We start from the raw sequence: 20530 nt of genomic DNA, 5'->3' as shown, positions 1-20530 counted from the left end.
CGTGCAGGCTCTGACGGGGACCGCTCAGAGAACAAGAGCTTGGGCTGGGCTTGGGAAGATGGGCGATTTCCTCCCCCCCCTCCCCCCCCCCCCCCCAACTTTCCTAGTCCCAGGATGCCAGTTTAGAACACCCAGGGCTGGGGTCAGTTTGGAAGCAACCAACCTCCAACTCCTTCACCTGCTGTCCGGTCTCAGCTTCTGCTTGGTGTCCTCCTTCTCCTACAGCACCAAGCTAGGAAGTGGGGAGCCTGCTCCAAGAAAGCCTCGAGCACCTTGTTGGCTTTCCCCTGGGCCCACGGAGGTCTCCTGCGAGGGCATCGCTCAGCAGAGCTTCCGAATGTGGCTTCTCCTTTTCCTCGCAGACGGTATTTACTGTCCTTTCCCTCTTCCCAAAATGCTGGGTGGTGGTTTGGTATGACTGGAGAGTTGGCTTGTGGGCGCAGGAGCCCTAAAACAGCCGACATGCCTGGCCCCATGCCCATGGGAGTGGTGCCTGGGTGGCCGGTGGGACACCCCTCTACCCCTTTGCTGTGCCCCAGTAGCCCTGCTGGACTGGGAGGTTGCTCTGCCCCACAGCCCTGTGCCTGCCTGGCCACGGCACAGCTGCTGGGTCCAGCCCCCCGCCGGCTGCTTTTCAACCCCCCCTGTATCCCGTGGGGGTACGGGTGCCATGATGCAGTTACTGGCCGTTTGGTCACAGCACGGGTCACCGTTGGCCCTGGGTAGCAGCAGCATTTCTGATTCCATCTCCTCATTTACCCTGGGCATCCTCCACGGCTCCACTAAATCCTCCTCCGGATTTAGTGCTCACCTACAGGTCAGGTGCTGGGTTAGTGGGCGCGTGTTGCCTTGGAGTGGGGCGGGTGTTTTGTTTTGATGTGGAAGCAGTGTGTTTCTGCCAAACAGCAACTGTGAGTGGCCCCAACAGAGCAAACATTTCCTGCGGGGTTGGTAGTTTCCCATTTCATCCACCAGTTTCATTAAAAACTTGGTCAAGAAAGAAAAAAAGAAAGCGGAACCTGTTGCGCCTGTTGTGCCTCAGCAAGTCCGTTTGAAAAGTGCTTGTCAACCACATCACCATCTTACTCTTTTGTAAAAATTAATAATTAGTGTTTGAAGTCCTGACTTCTTTTCAGAGCCTAGGTTATATTTATGAGGAAGCACAGTAGAAAATAAAACCTTGTCCATTTCCTAAACCATTTCTCACTTTATAAAGGTTATTTTTGGAGATCCTTGAGCCGATTCCCACAAGCCCGGTGGTTGGTACCTTCGAGGTACCACTGGTAAGTTTAAGATAAATGTGCTAATTTGGTTTTACCTAATAAGTGGCTGTTACCTGCCATTCAGACTGAAGAAAAGAACATGTAAATGGAGTCAAAAAAACACCAAACAGCAACATAATGAGAGATTTTAGAGAACTGTGGGGGTGGTGGTTTTTATAAAAATTGTCTAAATTCCTATTTGACCATCCTACTTGCATTCAGTAGGTTTTGAGTACACTTTTTAAATACCTTTTTAGTTACATATTTGAAATACCATGCACCACTTAGTTTTCATAATTAGATTTATTTTTTTTTTTTTTAACATTTACCGTATGAGACAAGGGGAAAGGCACACAAGGTCTTGGGGGGTTTGTGCAGCAGTGCTGTTGCCCTGCATGCCACAGCCCCGGGGGTCCCGGGGCACTGGGTGTCCCCCCCTCCCCGGCAGACACTTTCCTTCTGCCAGGGAGCACTCTCCAGGCCTTTGCCTCCCTTTTCCTTCCTGGCAGCAGAGGGCACCCACTTGTGCTCTGCATTATGGATGTGGAAAATAGATTATTTGCTGATGTCTTTTATGTATTCAAAGCCTGTTATTTTGTCTCTGTCAAGCTAAATGATGCTAGTTTTCACGGAGCTTTTCCTTTATTTTTCTTTGCTCTTTTCCATTGTTCCTTTCTCTTTTCTTTGCCCTTTTTTCACCCCTTTTTCTTCCCCATCTTTCCGCTCACTTTTCCTTAATTTTTAATTTTTTTTAAAATTATTTTTAGTGTATTTTCTAGACTACAGCTACCAAGTTACATTTTAACGGGAAGTTTCCCTGCTCACAACAAGCAGTTGCTGGCAGGCTAACTGTGATAGTTTTAACTTTTTTGTTTGGTTTGTTTGTTTGTTTGTTTGTTTGTTTTTTACAGTTTTGCAGCACTGTAGCTAATGTAGCACTCCACATTTGATTTACATACTGAATTTCAACTTGCCTGAGTAAGGTCCAGTCACCTGTGTTTGTTCTCTGTCAGGGGCATAGGGAAAGCCTGATAGTTGAGCCCTGTGCTAAGCTTTTCTTTTTAATTTCCTAATCAAGTTTACTCATACACTGTAGTTACAGGATCCAATACCTAAGTGTCCCTTTTGAGGGCAATTTTGTAGCAGGTAGGGTTTGCCAGTCTTCCACTTTAACGAGGACATTCCTAACGGCTGAAGAACTCCCTACAAAGTAAAATACTATTTTATTGTATTTCTTCATGAATTTCTTCTATGAATGAAGAGGAAAAAAGAGAACTAGAAAGAAAAACAAACAAGAAATGGTTATTTAAAATCAGCCATCATTAAAAGACTTGGCAGTAGATTGCATATCTCCTCCTAACTTTTCAACCTTTATTTCTTACATCGTGCTTAAGTCGCATGGAAAGATTCATGTTCATTTAGTATCTTTTAAAGCACAGCTGCCTGAAATGGTGACACAACCATATCTGGGAAGATAGTCAAGTTAGAGCTCAAGAATAGTCAAGTTTTTTTCTCTTTATTGGGCGCACAAAGTTTTCTTGTTCAGTGTGAGGTTTTTTCTGTCATCCTGTGCACTTGCTGTCTGTGTGGTTTCCATTTTAAAAGCAAATTTGGAGAAATGCCCTTACAATCATTCTGACTGATAGCACTGAAGAACTAGCTATGACAGTATTAACCAAACACAAAAATAAATTATATGCACATAAAAAAGGCCAGTGAACAGTAGTAACAGATTTATACCACCACCCCTTCTTTTTTTTAATTTAAAGCATCCCGATATCATGCTAATGCTGAGTACAGTTGTACAACATAAAGTGCTTTTCAAACTAGACAAAACATGGTTGATTTCTTTGCATTAAAAAAACAAAAAAAAAATCTTATTTTTTGTGCATGTGTGAATGAGCTGAAAAAGAGTAGAGCTGAAGTTTAAAATCTGCTGACATATAAGAAGTGTTGCTTTTATTCCTCTTTGGTAGGTATGAAAGATTCACTTGACCCCCAACATTCAAAAAAGCGCTGTTGATGTTCTTTTGATGATCTTGGGGTTTAATTTTATGTATTAGGGAACAAGGAAAGCAAACAACTCAGATCTGAGTTTAAGAGAATAAGGAATAGTTTAAAATCATTTATGAAGATGGAAGAATGTGTCATTAAAAATTAAGTAAGACTTGTTGCTGTGTTGCTAAGCATTTTGTGTGGTGACAGTCTATCCCAAACCTCTGCTAGCAAACAGGACTCCACTGAGTCTCAGCATGTCCCCCATTAAAGCATCACATCTCCGAAAGTTAGAAAGCTCATTAATGGCTTTCTGCTGTGAAACAATAAAGAATATATTCACTGACTGGTCAGTAATTAGTGCCAACTAGTTTTTGTCCTTTATGACAGAAATACTCTGATTCATTTATTATGGTCCTAAAAGAAAATAATTTTTTAAAAAAGCATTTTGTATTCATGTAGGGGTATTTTACTGACAGCAATCTCCTTTTGCTTTTATTTGAAAATTCAAATAGCTCTTCAGCCCACTAGACCTGTGAGAACATGAGCTCATTTCCCAATCTCCTGCTTCTTTGTTGAAACAGCACAGTTCACTGATGTGGTAGCCCCCAAAACACCAGGCCATTAGTGTCATAGTTCAGTCCTCTTTTCTCTTTTTGGTATTTGTTATTATAAAGTAGTAGAGAATTTAGATGACGTAAAATAGAGCAGAAAGTGTGAAAGATCCACTTGAATTTTTCCTTTTGCTCCTTTGTACCAGTAATCTGCATGGAGTCAACTGAGGGCCCAGCTGGACTCCAGGAATTGTGGTTTTAAGGTAACAGGAAAATAGAAATGCATTTCCACTGTCCTCATGGAAGTGAGTGCTGCTGTTCAGACATTCTGCCACGGAGAACCTTCCAACAGGGACTGCACAGTACTCCCAATTCGCATCTCTTGGGTTTTGCTTTTGCAGGTCTTGGATTTCTTCCTAGCCTGTATTACAACATGTGCCTTAGAGCACTTGTTTACTTCTAAGGATTTTGGTGTTTGTGGACATAGTTTGAGGAATGCCTGGTGAGTGCTGCTTGTTCAGCACAAGCACTAGCATCATTTTCAGTGACAGATAACCATGGGGTGAAATAGTCCCAAAATAAGGACCGCAGAAGTTGATTATCTGTCTGTGTCAGGCTTTGTAAATAACAGAGGAAGACAGGAGAAAAATAAAACTTAATGAAGGCAGTCAAATGCTTGTTGTTAATGAACACTTGCATACAGTTGTGTAGTTGAAATGGAAACATGTGCCGTAAAAAGCTAAACAATCATTCTCCCCAGCTTCCCTCACCCCCATCCCCTGTGCAGCTCTGTTCTTAAGGAGCCTTAATTATTTTTTTTCTTGAAGCCCTATTAGGTGTACATATTTATAAGCTATCCAGGAAAACTGTCATTTTTTTGATTAATGTTTCCAGAACCAGAAGGGAAATAATAGAGTCAGCACACGCACAATTTTTTTACCAGTGTGATATCTCTGTAATGTTTAATGTGTATCTGCAGTAAAGGCAGGTGTAGAACATAACCCTGAAGATATCTCTTGCTGTCAATGTCTCATGAACGTCAGCCTTGACAGGTATCCTCTGGTGATGTTATAAGGTGTATGTCACTTATTTTAAGCAAAGCTGTCCATACTTTTGTCTTGTCTTGTTGGAATGTTGCTACTTTGTCCCTAGTGTCTGTCACCTTTTTTTGTAATCCTTAAGTTGAGAAATATCTTGTAAAATCTTATTATCTCATTTTAATTGTTTTTCTTCTTGCTAACTTCTGAAAGCTATTACATCTGCCTTAAGAGATACGTGATATTTTTACTCATACTGTAGAAGAAATTACATTTTTTTGTGATACGGTTGAGAAATCCCAGTTATTACAAACCTTGCTCTTTGGGTGCTCTGTGTTGTCTATGCTTTTAAGCCCCAAATCCTGCAAAGACTGCCCGTGACTTGTTCTGTGACTTTCTATGGAACTATTTAATTGCCAGGCTTAAACACATGCTTCAGTTCTTGTAGGGTCCAAGTCCAGCTCTCTTTTCAAAAGCTTGCTGGTAGGGATGCTTGCCAGCACTCGGGGATCCCTGAGAGGGATAGAAGGAGCTGGTATTTTTGCTTGCTTCTCTCTGCCAGCTTCCTGTCTCCCATACAAAATGAGCAACTAACACGCTATTGATGATGTGTCGAGGGGGGAAAAAAATCAGGTAAATAAATAGAATCTGAAGAGTCCACTAAATGGGTTCTATTGATGTTTTGCCATTCAACAAGTAAATAATGCCAGTAAAACTTGCGCTGTCATTTAATCATGTGTGTATTCACTTGACCATGCAGTGTCTTGTCTAAGTAGTTACGCTGTAACTTGCCAAAGTATGGCAGATAAGAAAATAAATGAAAGTGTCCATGTTAGCTGTGTTTTGCATTTAACCGGATTATTTGTTTTTTATGGGACAGCTTCTGTCATGATTATATAATTGCATGTGAATATACCAACAATTATGACAGAAATGTCCATGAAGCGTGAGGACAGTAGTATAGAAGATGAAACAACCCCAAAAACCCCAATTTCATCACACTATGTCAGCATCCTGTTTTTTTAAAAGGAAAAGTCCCCTGCAATGTAGTAGAGAATTAGAATTTTTTCATGTTGCCAATTCTACATTTGACTGAGAGGCATCAGCGAAAAGTAAGCACCAAAAAAAGTCTTGGAAATGTAGATCAAAACCTATGAGAACCACTCCAAAGTGGAAGTGAAGAGCTACTGTGTGTATTTCTGTAGTACGTGGTGCCTGTGTAATAGCCTGGAGTTGACTTACTCTGCATCTTGGGTCTCCTAAATGCTTGTTCTGCTGATAGGGTGATGACCCATCTTGCTAAAAAGCCTCTTTATAGTAGAACTGCTGCTTCAGGGTGATGACTAGGGTAAAATGGTTCGCTATTTAAGAAAGCAACCTAATTTACATCACTTGAATTCCTAGAGCTGAGCGTATTTCAGCAGTAATGTGCAGTGAGCTTTGGTTAATTTATCTTGGGGTAACTGGATGTTCAATACCTAGCCTTCATGCGTGGAAAACAGAAATTATTTGTGAGCTGAGTGGTAGTAAAGAGAGATAATGTACTGAGAGCCCCTTTGGGACTTGCAAGGTGACTGGTGCCTAGGGTCTGTGCTGCCTTGCCAAGCTCAGTGTGGAGCACAGGCAGGGTCTCAGGGGTGATGGAGAACAGGTGTAAAATACACTGTGGGATGACTTAAGTCCTGTAAAGTTGTCTCTTGCTCATCTTTCGAAGGGCAGCAGGGCAGAGAGGTGCCAGCTGAAGGCAATGCTGCTGTTGAAATAGCACTGGACTTCAGCTGAGCTTTGTAAAGGAGGATCATGGCACAGTCTTCAAAACATTAATTTAGTTTCACACTACCATGGTAGAAGGCTACCAGTAATACTCATCTTACTTAGGACTGACTGTAGGCAGAAACTGTATGATTAGCTTGCCTAAATAAGTTGGTGGCAAGGGCTGGAATAGCTGACTCCCTGCCGTACTTGTAGCACATTTATCCTGCTCAGAAATAGGCCACCTACTTTATGGACTACCCTAATAGGCAGATCTCTGTCATTTAACAAACTCTTGAGACTCAGCAGATCCCTGCTACCCACAGGAGCTGAAGTTCCTGCTCGAACAGTAACTCAGCTACTTTGTCAATTTGTGTCAGAAAATACCCCAAACAAAAGCAAATGGTGTTTCAGCACTTTTGTAAGAGAGACAGGTGGGGAGCACAGTGCCATGTGGTACATGGTGGAGGTCATGGTGGGACAGAAGCAACATCAAACTAGCATTTCATGATACTGGATTGCACCTTGATTTTCTACACTTTAATGTTCTTTTAAAACCAAAGTTGTTTCTGTGTATTTGGAGCCACGTTGCAAGTCACGGACAAAGTTCTAGGTGAAATGGTGCATGATTATGTGCCATATAATACTTGCTGAGAAGACAGTTCATTGAAAATGATCAGAAGAACAGGTGCTGTAAAATCAAAGTTTAAATATGCTCCAAGTGGAAGTGGCATGATGGGGACAGCAAAGTGTGGAGCTTAATGGCAAGTTGCTGTGAAGTTACAGGGCATCCTTTACTGGTGGGGGCCAGGTACTGCTTACGAGTCGGGAGGAACTAACAAATTCCAATACACATGCATGAAAATGCCATTTTTAAATGTAGGTTAAAATTTCTGAACAGAGTTCAGTTATTTCCTCCAGCAAGCAGTGTCTGAAGGTCCTTCAGCTTTCTGTGCTGTTGAGATCTGTTGGGGAAGCAGCTGCTTGTGCACATTTCTGGTGCAAACAAGGGTGTACTGCCAGAATGCCAGAGAGTTAACCAACAAGAAACACACATGGAAGAGATCAGCAAAAAAAAAGAATTAGTGATTGCTAAATCTGTGTCATATGTAGGAGCATGGCTGGAGCTGTACGGGCTGTAGTTGCTGAACACCGCTGTATGAGATGGTTCTGGTGAGGCATTTGCCCTGACGGTGGCACCAGGGATAAGGCAACTGGTGTAAGTGGAGTTGTCACAGCTTTCCCTTCTGGTGCTGTAGGCTGAAACATTAGTGCTCTAGCAGGCATCTCCCAGAAAGCAGCATCCTAAAATGCAATGTGGCCTTGCTGTTACAAGGCTTGACCTCTTTTCATGCCCTTCTCCCGAGAGTCAACAGCCGAGCTTCTTCTGGCTTTGCCTGTGGGACCAGGACTTAGCCCAGCTGCTTTGTCCTGCTGGCGAGAACTCCCTGTGAGACTTCATTAATTTTTGTTGGCTTTATAAAGATCTAGGTGGCTAACCACTCTCCGGTTTCAGTTTGTTTTGATGTTTGCATTGATTTCTTGGAAAGCCAGCCATGCTCCTGTCAGGATTATCCGTTGACATTACACAGTGTAAACAGAAGGCTACAAGGGACCAGACTCTGCTGGCAGTGCTTGCTTCCTGTGGGCTTTGGTACTTGGATGTGGTGTGCTGATTTTATTCATTTATGTTATTTATTGATGTTGTTTGTTTGCCCCTTACTTGGGTAGCAGATCTTTAAGCCACCCCTTAAATTGGTAGTTATCATCTGTTAAGCATGTATTTTTACTGAGCGGTAGTTCTGAGGTATTTTTTAGATGCGACCGCACACACACAGAGGTTAGGTGTGTTAGTATGTATTATTTACCTTCTGTGTGCATTTGGTTCAGGGGATGGTTTGTTTTGTTTGCTCTGCGGGGGCTTTGGTTGATGAGTACTTTGGAAGTGTCAGGGTAACTACTTCTGGTTGTTTGCTTCAAATTCATGTATTAAAATTCACTTCTCTTAGGCAGGGAGACAAATTTCCCTATTGCACCTTTTAATGGCACTTGGGAAATCCTAGCTCATGGTGTCATGGGGTTCTGCATCAACATTGCTATACGTAAGTGCATCATTAATAGATGAGTGGCTGGTGATATGTTCCACTGTTAAAAAAGAGGGCAAAATATGAAAAACCATAGTAGGCACAGGTGTGGGAGAACTTTGGAAGTCTCTCACTTACTTGACTAGTATGAGGGCTTTTCTGCTCTCTTTCAGGCAGGAGCACATTCAAGAGCTGGACTGGCTAGTGTCCTTGCTTCATGCTCTTAAGTTGTGTGTTGCTGGTTAATCTGGCATCAGGTAGAAATGTTAAGATTGGAAAAGATACGTATATGCTGTTGTTGATAATCAAAACAAATATCTATCTAATATCTTGCCAGAAACTTCTGAAAGTCTTGCATTAGTGCGCCATGTATCTGTCCCTGGTTTGTTTAAATATGGTCATTTATGCCTAAGGGTTTGTTGTGAACTTATGACTGTTTTTGCCTGACAGGTCACAGTAATGAAAGGCAGTAGTAGGAATAAGGATCATTCGACAGAAGGAGAAGGAACTGGGAAGCGACCAAAAAGAAAGTGTCTTCAGTGGCATCCCCTGCTTGCCAAGAAACTCCTTGACTTCTCTGAAGAGGAGGAGGAAGAAGAAGAGGAGGAAGATATTGATAAGGTAGACTTCATTGGATGCTTTGACCATAGAAGGTTAATGGTGGGTCGGATTCTCCCTAGGTATGTTTTTATTTTGTTTGCTTCTAGCTATTCTTTTGTGTGAACAGACACAGCCAATTAAAAGAAGTGATGCTGTGCCCATAAAGCTGTAAAGGCAAGTAGCAAATAACACAAAAAAAGTGAATTGTCGATCATACTTTTAAAATCTTGGACAAAACTATCTTTTTTTTAGAATTAGACTGGAAAAAAATCTAACTGGCTTGTTTTAATAACGAGTTGTACATCTTGATCTTGATAATACATGGTGGCTTTTTGACATGGCTTTTTTACTTGTTTGTTTTGGACATAAAAGTTAGCCTGTGCTTGTTATCTGCTGCTAGTGGCTCTAAGATCATACCGAGCTAATAGTTTTCTTTCTACATTGAAGATTAAAAAAGGGAAAAGATTAAAAGGGAAAAAGAAGGAAAAAGCCACCAACAATTTTTACTCTCTTTGCGCGTGAAATTCAGCTGGAATAATCTGTCTCTGGTTTGGTGCTTGGTATTTTAGTATTGTTCAGTGATGCTGGCCTTTACCCATATTTTCATAAGGACCCCACAATGTGGCACCTCACAAATGTACAGTTAGACTCATCCTCTGTAACAAGAAGTAGGAACGGGTTATGGAGATGTGATGTTTCCATCACGTGGATAATGTTCATATCTGCATTTCCATGATGCCTTCCTAAGTCAGGAAGGGAGAGGTCACTGCTGAGAAGACTGCCTTGAGCCACATACTGATAAGGAGGAGTGACCCTGACAAGGCTGAGAAGCAGCAAGGAGGAGCCTGGTACTCTTGACAGTGCTTTCTGTTGACCTCTACAGTTCACTTTCACAATGTGGTATCCAGTAGTGGTGTTCTGGTTAGGTAGGAGATGGTTTTCTGTCTAACACAGTAATTCCTTTCATTTAGTCAGAACTGGTCTTCTGTGGCCTGTCCCCTTGTAGGAATGATACGCTGGCCTATAAGCGGAGAGAGTATATTTTGGCAGTGTGTTCTGTTGAGATTTGTCCCTGCCTTTGCCTGGGCAGCTGTGACTGTGCTGCAGCACGGCTCACGGGCTGGGTAACAAACGTAGGAGATGGGGAAACAACTGGTACCTCATGCACTTTCCTTCCTATGCACTCTGTAGTTGCAAACACGTTGGATTGTGGTCGAAGGTAGCTCTGCTCACCTTATCCCACTGAGGTGATTCCTAGTTTGTAGGAAGCAGATAGGATGGATCTTCTCCCTCCTAGAGATGTAAAATGCTCCTCAATTTAGAAATCTGTGCTGCTTGAAGTCAGGGTTTGTCTTGCAGAGTGCATGAATGAACCTTGGATTGTCAGGTGAGGAGGTTTGATGTAGAACTCCAGGTCTTCTGGATGGAATGGATAGCATTTGGAGGCAGCTGTGTGTAGCTGTGTGCATCTCCCTTGTTCACACCCAGCATACACAGGCTCAGTCTCCGTGAGAAGCGTGGGTGACTGAGTTTACAGCCCTTCCCTTTTGGTTCTGCTAGGTGCCGCTCCTTGGTGCTGATGGTTTAGAGCAGGATGCTGATGAAACTGAAGATGATGAGTCCTCAGAGCAACGAGCTCGCCGACCAATGAATGCATTTCTCTTGTTCTGCAAACGCCATCGCTCTCTCGTGCGGAAAGAACACCCTCGCCTTGATAACCGTGGCGCAACCAAGATCTTGGCAGATTGGTGGGCTGTTCTAGATCCAAAAGAAAAGCAGAAATACACTGACATGGCCAAGGAAGTACGTACTGTCTGAGTAGTATGTATGGGATGTGGAGGGATCTCATTACATGTTTGTCTGTCTTCTGTTTCTCAGTGTAGTCAATGTTTTCTGTGGGGTCTTTCTCTTCCCTGAGCTCCTCAGCTTCCCTAGTGGGATTGTGGTGCCCAGAGCTGCTGCTGTTCTTGCATTGATTCACTTGGTCCTTTGGACCAGAATGAAAAGAAATTGGTCTATGTACAGAAACTAATCTGGCTGTAGTAGTCATTGGAACAAATATATGCACTTTGTGATAGATGTCACCTGATAATTCCTGCAATACAAGCATTAACACGTGGACAGAGTGTGGCCATTGAAAACAGTAAATTATATGGTTCAGTGTCAGCTGACTGTAGTGATACCTCCTTGAGCTATGCGTTTGCCATCGATCATACAGGTTGCTGTTATAGTACAGGTGGACCGAACCAAAAGCATAGTCAACAAATGTAGTCCCTTTTACCTTTGATGCTAAAGAATTGTAAATTTACTAGCGTTTCATGAAGTACTCTCCCTATGTATTGCTACGGGTTTCTGATATAGCAACCTTTGATGAAACAGAGTCCAGTACCTGAATCAGAGAGCAAGACACAGTCAGAGTCCTTCAGCTGAGAGCAAGGAAAAGAGATTTATTGCCATGTTTCACAGAATTTTACATTACTTTAAAATTTAAATGATGTTTCTTAGGAGATAGCTTTCATGGTAAACTGGCCCCAAGAAGGCTGTGGACTTTGCTAATGAAGAGTGAAAGACAAAGCCAGTTACATAGGCTAATAACATCACCCCAAAACAGATCACTGTAATTACCCGTGTGATCTAGATTGTGGGTAACTACTGAATTAAATCTTAGAAAAAATAATGGAGGGCCAGCGAGAAAGAAGAACATCTCTCTCATTCTTCAAGTAATGCTAGTGTACTCAAGTACAGATGGCTGTGGAACAGTTGAGGAAACTATCATCTGTACGCACCCTGTCACCTGAAGTTGTCTGCTGCTGTTAATGTGTGTATATAAGGTCTGGCTGTTCAGGAAAAACAAAGTGTCCAGCCTGGCAGGTCCTTTTTGAAGCAGAGTCTGTAGTACCCCTGTAGTCTCCCATCTCTGGCAGTGTTGAAATACTTGAGTCTTAGCTTTGTCCAGCCATTTCTGATTGGTTTGGCATTCCCACTTACAAATTAGCGATGCTTCTTGAAATGTTTGGGAAGAGGGCAATTAGGACATCCAGCACAGATACACAGAAAAGAAAGATGAAAATTAAGAAATAATTTTTGGTAGAAACAAACCTGATGTGACTGTTTTTCTTAGTCTTTTGTATTGCTGAAGGAGACTCATTTATTAAGGAGGAAAATAATTGCCGAACTTCTGTATGAAGTCAAAGATCTGAAACTATTAATCATATTGTTACAGAAATCATTGTTCCTGTAGTGATTTATTTGCTTTTCTGGGCATGAAGAACAAATTGCATCTTCAGTGTCAGAAAGAAACAATAAATCTAAGTAGTTTAGATCGTTACAACTAGTTCCAAGAATGTCTAAAGAGAGCGAGTGAGTGTATAATTTTTATTCTTTAAACAGTTGCATGTTACAACAATAATTAGCAGCTATAATGTGTCACTGAATGTATTTGAGTCTTCACCACCAGGCCTATTCTGTGTGTGTGTGTGTGGATCAGTTGTTTGTTTTAACACTCACTTTTATGGTTAGGTTTACTGCTGAGACTGTCAAAAAGATGTTAATGTCAAGTCTGGTGCGAACCATTTATTGGTATTTTTCTTTTTCCTAAGGAGAGCTCATTTGAAAGTCAAGAAGGTAAATGCTATTGGAAGGACATAAAATTACCATCCTATTAGTAAGAGGTTTAAAATACAGTGGATGAGCTTCCATTATTTAAATGTAGCTTTTCAGTGCCATTTGACTGCCAGTTTTCACTGCATAGCCTCTAGCTACTGCCCTGGCAGGGCACACATCTCCCAAAGGACCCTGTGTCGTATCTCCTATCCCCACATCATGCCTTGTGTACCCTGAGCATCAGAATTCCTCTTCAGGGATACAAATGGGCCTGACAGAAGTGGTCCCTACAGCAGTGGCTACAACCCCAGTTATTTTACAGTCTTGAGAATGTTTTTACTACTTGAAGCCAGAGTTTACAAAGCTAGTTAACTCAGATCAAGCATCAGGCAAGCAGCTTTCAGTTTCTCACCTACTTAGTACCGGTGGTTGATAGTATCTCAGCAGGGTGGCGTATTTACTTAACACATACCTAGCTGTATGGAAGATCCAGGATTTTGAAAGACAGTGAGGTGTCTGAACATTTTGCCAGGTGGAATTATAAGAAGTTTTCTATTGGATTGGATATCTATCCGTGATTCCCACTTAGAGGATAACTGGATGTATGATTCAGTTAGGCACTTTGGAAAATCCCATTATATATCTGTATGTACCTTGGAGTGCCTTAAATTCCTAGGAAGAACTTGTCCCATGCTCCCTCTGTTTTCAGTCCTGTGGCTCATGGTCTCTTCTAGCAACACCTGCCTTGAAGACCTCATTACTGTGCCTGCCATGTCAGCTTCTGCTGGTGTTTTCTTTAGGAGCAGGCTTTTTATTCGTATCCTACAGACTTTGTAGATCATCTTAACTTTGAAAGTTTCATTATAGAGGATTTAAGCTGATAAATACTCCCAAGTGGAACCACAAGTGTTTCTGCCATTTGTTAGCATTTCCCTTCACTGAGGGAAAAATGAATTCTGGCCACTCATAAATATTCTTCAGCGTTTCAGTTACTACAGTAATAGGAGTAGTGTTCTCCCGTTAACTTTTACAGGGCTTACTGGGAATATTCAGCTGTCTTGGAAAATTTCCAGTGAGATTATTATTGTTGAAGCCTAGCTTCCTTTGCTAGAAAACACTTCATTTTTAAATACATCCTTACATTGGCAGGATCCAGGCAGTTGCTCCTGTAGGGAGCAGCCTGATGAATCCAGGCTGCTGCCATTCAGTGGGCAGAACTGAACACCCCCCCACGGGTGCTCAGCCGGTGGTCTCACAGGTAGAGAGCGCCTTGCTATGCCACTGTTTTGGCAGCTGCCTTGGAGTAGGAGGGAGCAAATATTCTGGCTTCCTGGCTGGAGTCTGGCAAGTTCACTGAGCGAAGCACAGACCGTAACATGTAGCGCAAACCCTGTGTCCTTCAGGAGTGAAAAGTGGAGCATAGTATTTTCTGGGTTTTTTGGGGGAGTGGGTATTTTGTTACATCTCAGGGATTCATGTGACATTTAATAGCCAGTTGTTGGGATTTAAGCATCAATATAAAGTTAAGCACGTGCTAACTGCTACCCGTAGCTAGAATCCACTGGTGAGCTCCTGTTCCCACCATGCTGGAGAAAGTAAATATTTTTTTATTTGGTGATGAAAGCAACTCAGGGAGTTGCACTGGAGCACAGCACCTTTTTTTAACCTCAGCTCTAAAGTGACGCTGGTCCCACTGCGTAACACATCTTTCCCCAGGCTTTCACAAAACAGAAATGATACATCAAACCGACCCCACAAACACACCCTGTGCTTTTTTATCTTACCTGGAACTTCTGGACATGATCCTGCTGGTCTGTCCCTATCGCTTATTTGGGAACCAAGGTGGTGTCTTTAAGTTAAGACGTTTAGTTGGTTTACTGCACAGTTGGTCAAGTGGAGGAAAACAGTAAGCTCCACTATTGCCTTTGGCATTTCTCATTCCTGTGTTTAAGTTATTTAAGTTGTCTTCTTATGACTGGGCAAGCAGAATCTATCACTTCATCTTAGACCTTGGTTTAACAGTCACAAAAATCAATACTGAAAGTCTTTCAGAGATTTGGATCAGGCCCCTGTATGTATTTATAAAAATTACTTCTTGAGTGTTGTTTAACTTCTTGCATTTTCTTTCTCATTTATCTTGAGTGTTGAAGCTGTAAAAGGGGCCGATGAGTTGTCCTCCCTCAGTTTGCTCTCTCCCCTTCAGAGAGTGCAGTTAATGTTCGCTTCTTGGCTTTGAGAAGGAAAAAAATCCATTAATACAGCAGCTCACTTGAATTGCTCTTGTTGGAAACTGATTAAAAGCTTATTGCTGCCTCGTCTCACAAATGGCATGCATTCTGGTTCTCATTTGATAGGCAGCCTGTCGGCTTGTCAAATTACTCTATAGAATAATTCAATTACTCAAAGCAGCAACGCTGGTACGAAGAGCTTATGTACCTCATTGCTACCAATTCGATGCTTTTCACTCTGCAGGCTGGAACTATGATTTGTGAGTGGGCTGTGGCTTTAACAATGGAAGGCAAAGCTGCTTCTCTCTGTATTTCCTTTCCCCCCTCCCCTTCCCTTCCATCCACCAGGCTATTTTTGTGGTGTACTGAGCTCCCTAACCAAGCTAAGGGAGAGGTGAGAGGTGTCGCAGTCCTTAGTTTGCAGATTTAAAACGTAGACCCTATTCAGAAAATACGGCGTGTATGTGGGTCAGCAGTCCCTGCAGATTTTTATTATTTATAGCCATTTCTATAAATACAGGACTTCATGCAGCGGGTTCGCACGGTGCTGTGCTTCTTGTAAACTGAAACGTTTTTATCCTCGCTACAGTCTGGAGGTAGCAAGTGCCAGCTGACAGGTTACAATGGCAATGAAAGCAAGCCGTACACATGCGATGGTGATCCTGCCACGAGGCATGCCCTTGATTCATCTGGGAAAACACTGCAGTGACTCTATGAGAGGACAAGATTTTTTCAGTGTTATTTCTGTATTTGATACCCAAGGGATTATTCTCTTTTTTCTTTTTTTCCCTCTGCATATGTTTCTGTGCAGGCATGTGCATGAAACATAGGTGTTTCTGTGCACCATATCTGGGACTGATAACAGCTGGGGGGGTGGGAACACATGCAGTCACAGAAGAAACTTCCTGCGGCTGCCCTGCCATATAATTCAGGATAAAACTGATCTTTTGGTTGTTTGTTGCCACTGAGAGCTACTAATGCATGAGGAGGTATTGGATCCCTTCTCCCTGCGCTGAGCAGTGGTACTTACTGGGTAGGCTCCCACAGCAGCCAGTGCCTACACCCCTATCAGTTGTTATGCAAACATTTGCAGCTGGAATGCATGGCATGTTCCTCTGATTTGCCCAGTCTCCACTTCACATAGCAACACATTTAAAATACTGAAATGTGTTCTCTTTATTGCTGTTCACGTTCAAAAATCTTGTTTTGATTCCGGTCAGCAAGATATTTGGAAAATGTCACTGTTGCATTTTGTGAATAAAATAGGTTCCTCTTCTTCCCCCTGCTCCCCAAACCGTGTAGAATCCAGGCTTTTTCCCCTACCCTCCATGTGTAGTCTGGTATGATTTGGTTTTCTGCCTCCTACTGAGAAGATGGCAAACAACTGAGATGTGTGCTGTGTGCTCAAGGCCAAAGAAAGTTTTCAATGCTCCCAGTTTATTTTATGCAGCCATACAGCAAGGTACATTTTGGAAGGAACGCTGGAGTGATGTATCAGAAGTTACTGAAAATGAGATGATACTGGTAGTGGTTTACTTTCAGTGCCTGGTTTGGGAAAGCATATACTCAAATATTCTAAAGTAGGGAACTATTAGACAAAAAGGAGTGCAAGGTAAGGAGCATCATGCTGTGTTTATTGCTAAATGTATGTTTTCATCTCATTCAGGCTATAAAGTAAACACAGATTGTACCTGCAAAAGATTTCAAATAGCTCTCTTTCCCAGAGACTGAGTATACAACCAGCGGGGAGCAGTTTGCAGGATCAGAACTTCAGCCTGTGCTGGGTGATAAACCCTGAGGAGAGGAAAGAGAAACCCCACTTCTTTAAATACAGCTCTACTTTTCTTAATATTTCTTCTTACTAAGTTGTGTTGGTGGTCAGCATGTGATTAAACTGTTAAAATATCAAGACATTTAAGGATTATTTACTGTATTAAATCCTTTTACATACAGTGCACTCTGTTGCCCTGTGGATAGTATAATGTCACGACTGGTAATTTTTCTTTTCTTTTCTAGTACAAGGATGCATTTATGAAGGCAAATCCGGGGTACAAGTGGTGCCCCACAACAAACAAACCTGTTAAAACGCAAACATCCACTGTTACAAACAGGAAAAAACTATGGGCCTTAGCATCAGACACTGCAAAAGATATACCAAGCCCGAGGAAAGTGGCAAAAAGTGAAGAAATGCCACAGCTTAACTTCGGGATGGCAGGTGAGATTTCCTTCTATGTTACTCAGATACAGCATCCTCTGGTTTTGGTTTTGAGGAAGTGGTGTTGAAATTGCACTGCGATACCGGTTTCCTTTACTGCACATGGGACTGGAGTGCAAAGAACTTTATTTAGTTAAATTAGTTAAACCTCTGCATAACAACTGTCTCATAATTTTCCTCAGTTTTACTTTCAAGACTCAGGTCCAGATATGTGACATCATAACCCATACCCCAGTTGGGGTCTGGATTCGATTGATTTTTTAATTCCAGTTTATCTGCTGTTAAAATTCTTCATTTTCTAGTAAAAAAAAGAAAATGCTGACTATGTGCATTCTTTTTCTTAGAGCACTGTACTATGATTAGTAGTTTGCTGTTTACAAAAATAATTCATGTGTGTCTATGAAGTCGGAGGTGTCAACATTCTTGTGGAACAATGTACTGCTGGAGCTAACTTTTTGTATTTAAGTCGAGAGAACGGTAATTTAATTTCACTTAAAATATGCTCTTTTGCCCGTTACACCTTGTAGGAGAGGATTCTTGGAAGGAACGCTGGAGTGATGTATCAGAAGTTACTGAAAATGAGATGATACTGGTAGTGGTTTACTTTCAGTGCCTGGTTTGGGAAAGCATATACTCAAATATTCTAAAGTAGGGAACTATTAGACAAAAAGGAGTGCAAGGTAAGGAGCATCATGCTGTGTTTATTGCTAAATGTATGTTTTCATCTCATTCAGGCTATAAAGTAAACACAGATTGTACCTGCAAAAGATTTCAAATAGCTCTCTTTCCCAGAGACTGAGTATACAACCAGCGGGGAGCAGTTTGCAGGATCAGAACTTCAGCCTGTGCTGGGTGATAAACCCTGAGGAGAGGAAAGAGAAACCCCACTTCTTTAAATACAGCTCTACTTTTCTTAATATTTCTTCTTACTAAGTTGTGTTGGTGGTCAGCATGTGATTAAACTGTTAAAATATCAAGACATTTAAGGATTATTTACTGTATTAAATCCTTTTACATACAGTGCACTCTGTTGCCCTGTGGATAGTATAATGTCACGACTGGTAATTTTTCTTTTCTTTTCTAGTACAAGGATGCATTTATGAAGGCAAATCCGGGGTACAAGTGGTGCCCCACAACAAACAAACCTGTTAAAACGCAAACATCCACTGTTACAAACAGGAAAAAACTATGGGCCTTAGCATCAGACACTGCAAAAGATATACCAAGCCCGAGGAAAGTGGCAAAAAGTGAAGAAATGCCACAGCTTAACTTCGGGATGGCAGGTGAGATTTCCTTCTATGTTACTCAGATACAGCATCCTCTGGTTTTGGTTTTGAGGAAGTGGTGTTGAAATTGCACTGCGATACCGGTTTCCTTTACTGCACATGGGACTGGAGTGCAAAGAACTTTATTTAGTTAAATTAGTTAAACCTCTGCATAACAACTGTCTCATAATTTTCCTCAGTTTTACTTTCAAGACTCAGGTCCAGATATGTGACATCATAACCCATACCCCAGTTGGGGTCTGGATTCGATTGATTTTTTAATTCCAGTTTATCTGCTGTTAAAATTCTTCATTTTCTAGTAAAAAAAAGAAAATGCTGACTATGTGCATTCTTTTTCTTAGAGCACTGTACTATGATTAGTAGTTTGCTGTTTACAAAAATAATTCATGTGTGTCTATGAAGTCGGAGGTGTCAACATTCTTGTGGAACAATGTACTGCTGGAGCTAACTTTTTGTATTTAAGTCGAGAGAACGGTAATTTAATTTCACTTAAAATATGCTCTTTTGCCCGTTACACCTTGTAGGAGAGGATTCTAACCTTATAAACTTTTTTTTTTTTTTTTTTAAATAGTCAATCTGTGAGTAAGTGTAGGTGGAGTGCCTGAACCGGTGAAAGGCAGATAATCTCTCACTGCTCATTTACCCACAAATAGCAGAACTGTTGCAATCATGACCTTGAAATACAGAGACATTAAAGTTAAATACTGGCATCTTAAAAACCTAACAGTCAAGGTAGAAAAGAATTTTTCCCCCACCACCTTTTTTTCTTTTTTTTTGATTTCTCTGTTTTGTTTTTTTTTTTCTTTTTCAGTTTAAAGTTTCTAATTTTATAAATACTGATGTATTTGAAACTTTATCCTATCCTACCTAGCTTGACAAGTGCATGGCAGATAGGACTTTTCTGCTTAGAGACATCATGAGCTGGAGAGTGGAAAATGGTTTTATGGAACAAGTTGAAAAGGATAAAAAGACACGTATACCTTTTTGCCAGTATAGTGCTATGAAAATTCCTGTAATGAAATTCCTCTGGCTATGAAGGAACTGTGAAATGTGATCAAAAGAAAGTTTTTTGTGCTGCATAGTTAGGATATATGGGAGAGCAGTTCTAAAAATTGCAAGCCCCTTCATCCCTTTCTTCTTTTGCTATCAAGAGGAGTAATGTCTATGCTCCTTGCAGATCTATTGACTTAACACAAAGAATAAGTAATAGGTTTTGGTCTGCCTCTCTGCCATCCTCCACTGCTCCTGCTGGACTATTCAAATGTAGAGTTTCTGAGCACAGAGAGATCTTGAATCTACACCTGTCAGAGTAGAGGACAGAGAACTTCAGACATAATGGATTAGATTAGTTTCTAAATTGTTTTATCTACAGAGCCATTCATTTCTGAAGGAAGGCTCTTTTGTGCTACATGCAATTTAATTTTTTTTTTAATTACTATTTATTTTACTGCTGACTGAGTCAGTGAACATAATAATTCATAGGGGTCTCACTCCAGTCCTCGTGCCAACGAAGCCTGAGTATTTCTTGACGGTAACAATAGCTCATAAAATAACAACAGCTTCTGACAGAGATGTTAGCAGCATCCAAATCGTGACAAGTCTGCCACACCAAATGGATTACTGTTTTGTCAACTATATACCAGTTCGTACTAAATGTGTTTTGTTGAGTTCTTCTCTCCTTGACTTCATGTGATAGTTCAGTTCAACTCTGTTCTATCCAGCACGACCTCTTTTAAAATCCAGGCTTTATACTAGCCAGTCAACTAAAGTGTAGGTGAACCACCTCAGAAACACTTTCACCTTTAGAATACCACTGACTGTCTTGCATCTTCAAAGCAGATAGCTTCTTTAGGACAAGGGTTATATGATTCCAGAATCATCCCAGGAAATCTGTTTTACTTGTTGGTAGTTGTT

The 20530-nt window shown here is 41.4% G+C and overlaps 1 protein-coding gene across 5 annotated transcripts in view; it reads left to right on the top strand.

The window, feature by feature from the left end:
* Nucleotides 1-20530, top strand: part of BBX (bobby sox homolog (Drosophila)) — a 150503-nt gene that overhangs the window by 75766 nt on the left and 54207 nt on the right. For 4 of the 5 annotated variants that reach the window (XM_014947341.1, XM_014947340.1, XM_014947342.1 and 1 more), the window contains exon 1: nucleotides 18421-18613. In XM_014947341.1, coding sequence (XP_014802827.1) covers nucleotides 18430-18613 — 184 coding nt within the window. In that variant the 5' untranslated portion in view covers nucleotides 18421-18429. Of the gene's footprint in view, nucleotides 1-9134; nucleotides 9306-10844; nucleotides 11088-17131; nucleotides 17331-18420; nucleotides 18614-20530 lie in introns of those variants that run through there. The other variant, XM_014947343.1, reaches the window with a different exon arrangement.

Source organism: Calidris pugnax, unplaced genomic scaffold (assembly GCF_001431845.1).
Source record: "Calidris pugnax isolate Ruff unplaced genomic scaffold, ASM143184v1 scaffold95, whole genome shotgun sequence".
In the NCBI taxonomy this organism is placed as follows: domain Eukaryota; kingdom Metazoa; phylum Chordata; class Aves; order Charadriiformes; family Scolopacidae; genus Calidris; species Calidris pugnax.
The sequence above is the reverse complement of the archived record's forward strand: the minus strand, read 5'-3'. Positions and strand labels throughout refer to the sequence as shown.